Below are 2,525 nucleotides of genomic sequence, written 5' to 3' on the forward strand. Positions count from 1 at the left end.
GGATTTCCTCTACTGCTGGGATCTGAGCGCATGCAAGTTGGATGCTACACAACCCTGGATTACATCATCGGTGACACTGGGATTGCCAAAGGGAAGCACTTCTGGGCTTTCCATGTGGAAGCCTATTCATACCTGGTGAAAGTGGGAGTTGTGTCTAGCAACAAGATACAGAAGTTGTTCCATAATACCCATGATGGGACCAGCCCAAGGTAAATTGCAGACTCTTGCTTAATACATGTTTTATATAAGGAGATGGCTTTTTAAAAAATAAACTAAGAGCGAGTTTGGTCTCAAATAGTAAGCAAGGTGAACGTAACCAGTGGAAAGTGGCTTGAAGGATATGGTATGAGCAGGTTGTCCTGTTCATCCCCTGCTATTAGTAGAAAGATGTTCTAATTATCCAGAGTCCTATTTTCTTTCTTTTTGGGAAAGAAATCAGGTTCCTATAGATGTCAAGATATGTCAGTTAAAGCAAGAAGGTAAAAAAAAAAAAAAAAAAAGCATCAGTTGCAAGATTGAAGCAATGTTTAATTTTCAATGGTAAGACTCTGCCTTAATTCCCTTAGCATAGCAGCACCTCTGAATGGTTTGGCAGCCATTCAGAGGTACAATGTTCACTGTGCGTATCTGTGTATCTTTGCCGTAGCTTGCGTCACGGTGGATTCCCAGTCACTGGCTATTATCCCAGGCTATGCGCTTGCAGATGGTACTGGAGTGCTACTGAGCACAAGCCAAAGTACAGGGGATAAACCAGCAAAAAGATTTCCAGCTCTCCATTACAGTTGTACTAAGCCTGGATGTGTCTAGGAACTGCAGGGCAGGCTGGGAGGCTCTCTGCTGGGGACTCTTTAACATTTTCAGGAATCTAACAAATGTATTGGCTTCCTCCTGTGTAACGTACTGAAAGTGTAAAAATGCCAATGTCCTGAGCTGCTAAAAGTCAGATGGAGCCTTTTTGCAAAGTGAGAAATTAGATCCTGATCCTGGTTTCTTTTTCCTTATCCACACAAATTCCTGGAAAACTTTAGCTGACACACATCCAACCTCCCCCCAAACACCCCAAAACCTCAAACCTAGCTAGGGATTGTCTGTGCAGAAGAATGTGTGCTTCTCCAGTCTGTCTTGATCCGGGGACAGAATTAGGTAGAATAGTATGCAGACGGAACAAATCTGGCTACAAACTTTCCTCAGTAATCAGCTGGGAGACAGGGGTACAGGGAAGCCTCCAGGCAGAGCATGTTTTAAAATAAACCCTCAAACTTAAACCACTACTTTTTGTGTTGTGAATTTTAAAGAAAATGTAATACAGTAGCGGCATCGAAAACTTACAGGGCAACAGTAATGTTAAATGTATTTACTGGTGTCATTTAACTTTATGTAAATAAAGTTAAGCATATCTTGTCTGTAGTGGTTAGTCATATTCACTACATTACTTCTCAAGTTACCTAATTTACTACACCTGTAGGTTCATTAATGATTGCCTAGCATGGGTACATTTAGGTACATCTGCTCCTCAGTAAAGCCTTCTGTGGTCTTGTCCTCATGAGTGTTTAGCTGTTGTTAATTGTTTGAAGTGGCCCAAGTTGAATGTTCTCCACCTACTAAATGTGTCTTCCCTCCTGGCTTAGGTATATTTTTACCCCACGAGGTTTTGCGGGTGATCATGTGGTGTTACCTATATTACAAAAAGTGTTTTCCACAGTTCATATTACTGATCCCGCTTCAGAATTCGCCAAAAGCAAATTGTTGTTTTTCTGTTCCAGAAACGAACAAGACAGTGGTCATGACAGTGGGAGTGAAGACGCCTTCTTTGACTCCTCTCAGCCTTTCACCCTGGTCACTTTAGGCATGAAGAAGTTCTTTATCCCCACAACACCTGCAGCCCCCAAGGATCCAGCGAGCAGAATCCTTCCCCTGCCGTCGTGCTTGGGCATCTGTCTCGACTGCGAGGAAGGCAAGCTGGGCTTTTACGATGCAGGCGGTATGAAATGCCTTTATGAGTGTGAGGTGGACTGCTCTGGCATCATGTATCCAGCCTTTGCCTTAATGGGTGGCGCAGCAGTTCATCTCGAGGAAGCTGTCACAGCAAAATACGGGGAGTACCACGACGACATCTAGTCATCTGTCTCTTCCCATTGCTGTGCTGAGATGGAAGATGAGAGCAGAAGAATTCTACCTTGCTCACAAGCCTCTGAGCCACGGGGATTTTTACATAAACGGTCCAGACACTTCCCACACCAGTGGGAAATGTTCCTCCAGGATCTCTCCTGCCTTTCTTGTGACCTGTGCGATGCTGTTCTCCACAGACTTTCTTCCCAGGGGGAAGCAGGGAAGAAGTTTGACTAGCAACCAAAATTACTCCGTTTCGCCGCTTTCGGAAGGGTCCCTCGGCGCCATCCTCGGCTCCAGAGCCCTTCGCCTCAGCGGCTTCTTTTCTTTCCGGAAATCCTGTTTCTTCTCTAAATACCTTAATTCACTTGCTAATTCACGATTTTTTTTTTTTTTTTTTTTTAACATTTTTGACT

General features: G+C 43.9%; 1 protein-coding gene across 1 annotated transcript in view; it reads left to right on the plus strand.

The window, feature by feature from the left end:
* TRIM36 (tripartite motif containing 36) overlaps positions 1 to 2,320 on the plus strand; it is an 18,174-nt gene extending 15,854 nt beyond the window's left edge. Inside the window, exons 8-9 of the mRNA XM_035892102.1 lie at positions 1 to 209; positions 1,764 to 2,320. The exon at positions 1 to 209 is cut by the window's left edge and continues 119 nt beyond it. Of these exons, the coding sequence (XP_035747995.1) occupies positions 1 to 209; positions 1,764 to 2,118 (564 nt within the window). The 3' untranslated portion in view covers positions 2,119 to 2,320. The remainder of the gene's footprint in view (positions 210 to 1,763) is intronic.
* The last annotated feature ends 205 nt before the right edge of the window (positions 2,321 to 2,525 follow it).

Source organism: Egretta garzetta, unplaced genomic scaffold, assembly GCF_000687185.1.
Source record: "Egretta garzetta isolate BGI_Z169 unplaced genomic scaffold, ASM68718v1 scaffold473, whole genome shotgun sequence".
Lineage (NCBI taxonomy): Eukaryota > Metazoa > Chordata > Aves > Pelecaniformes > Ardeidae > Egretta > Egretta garzetta.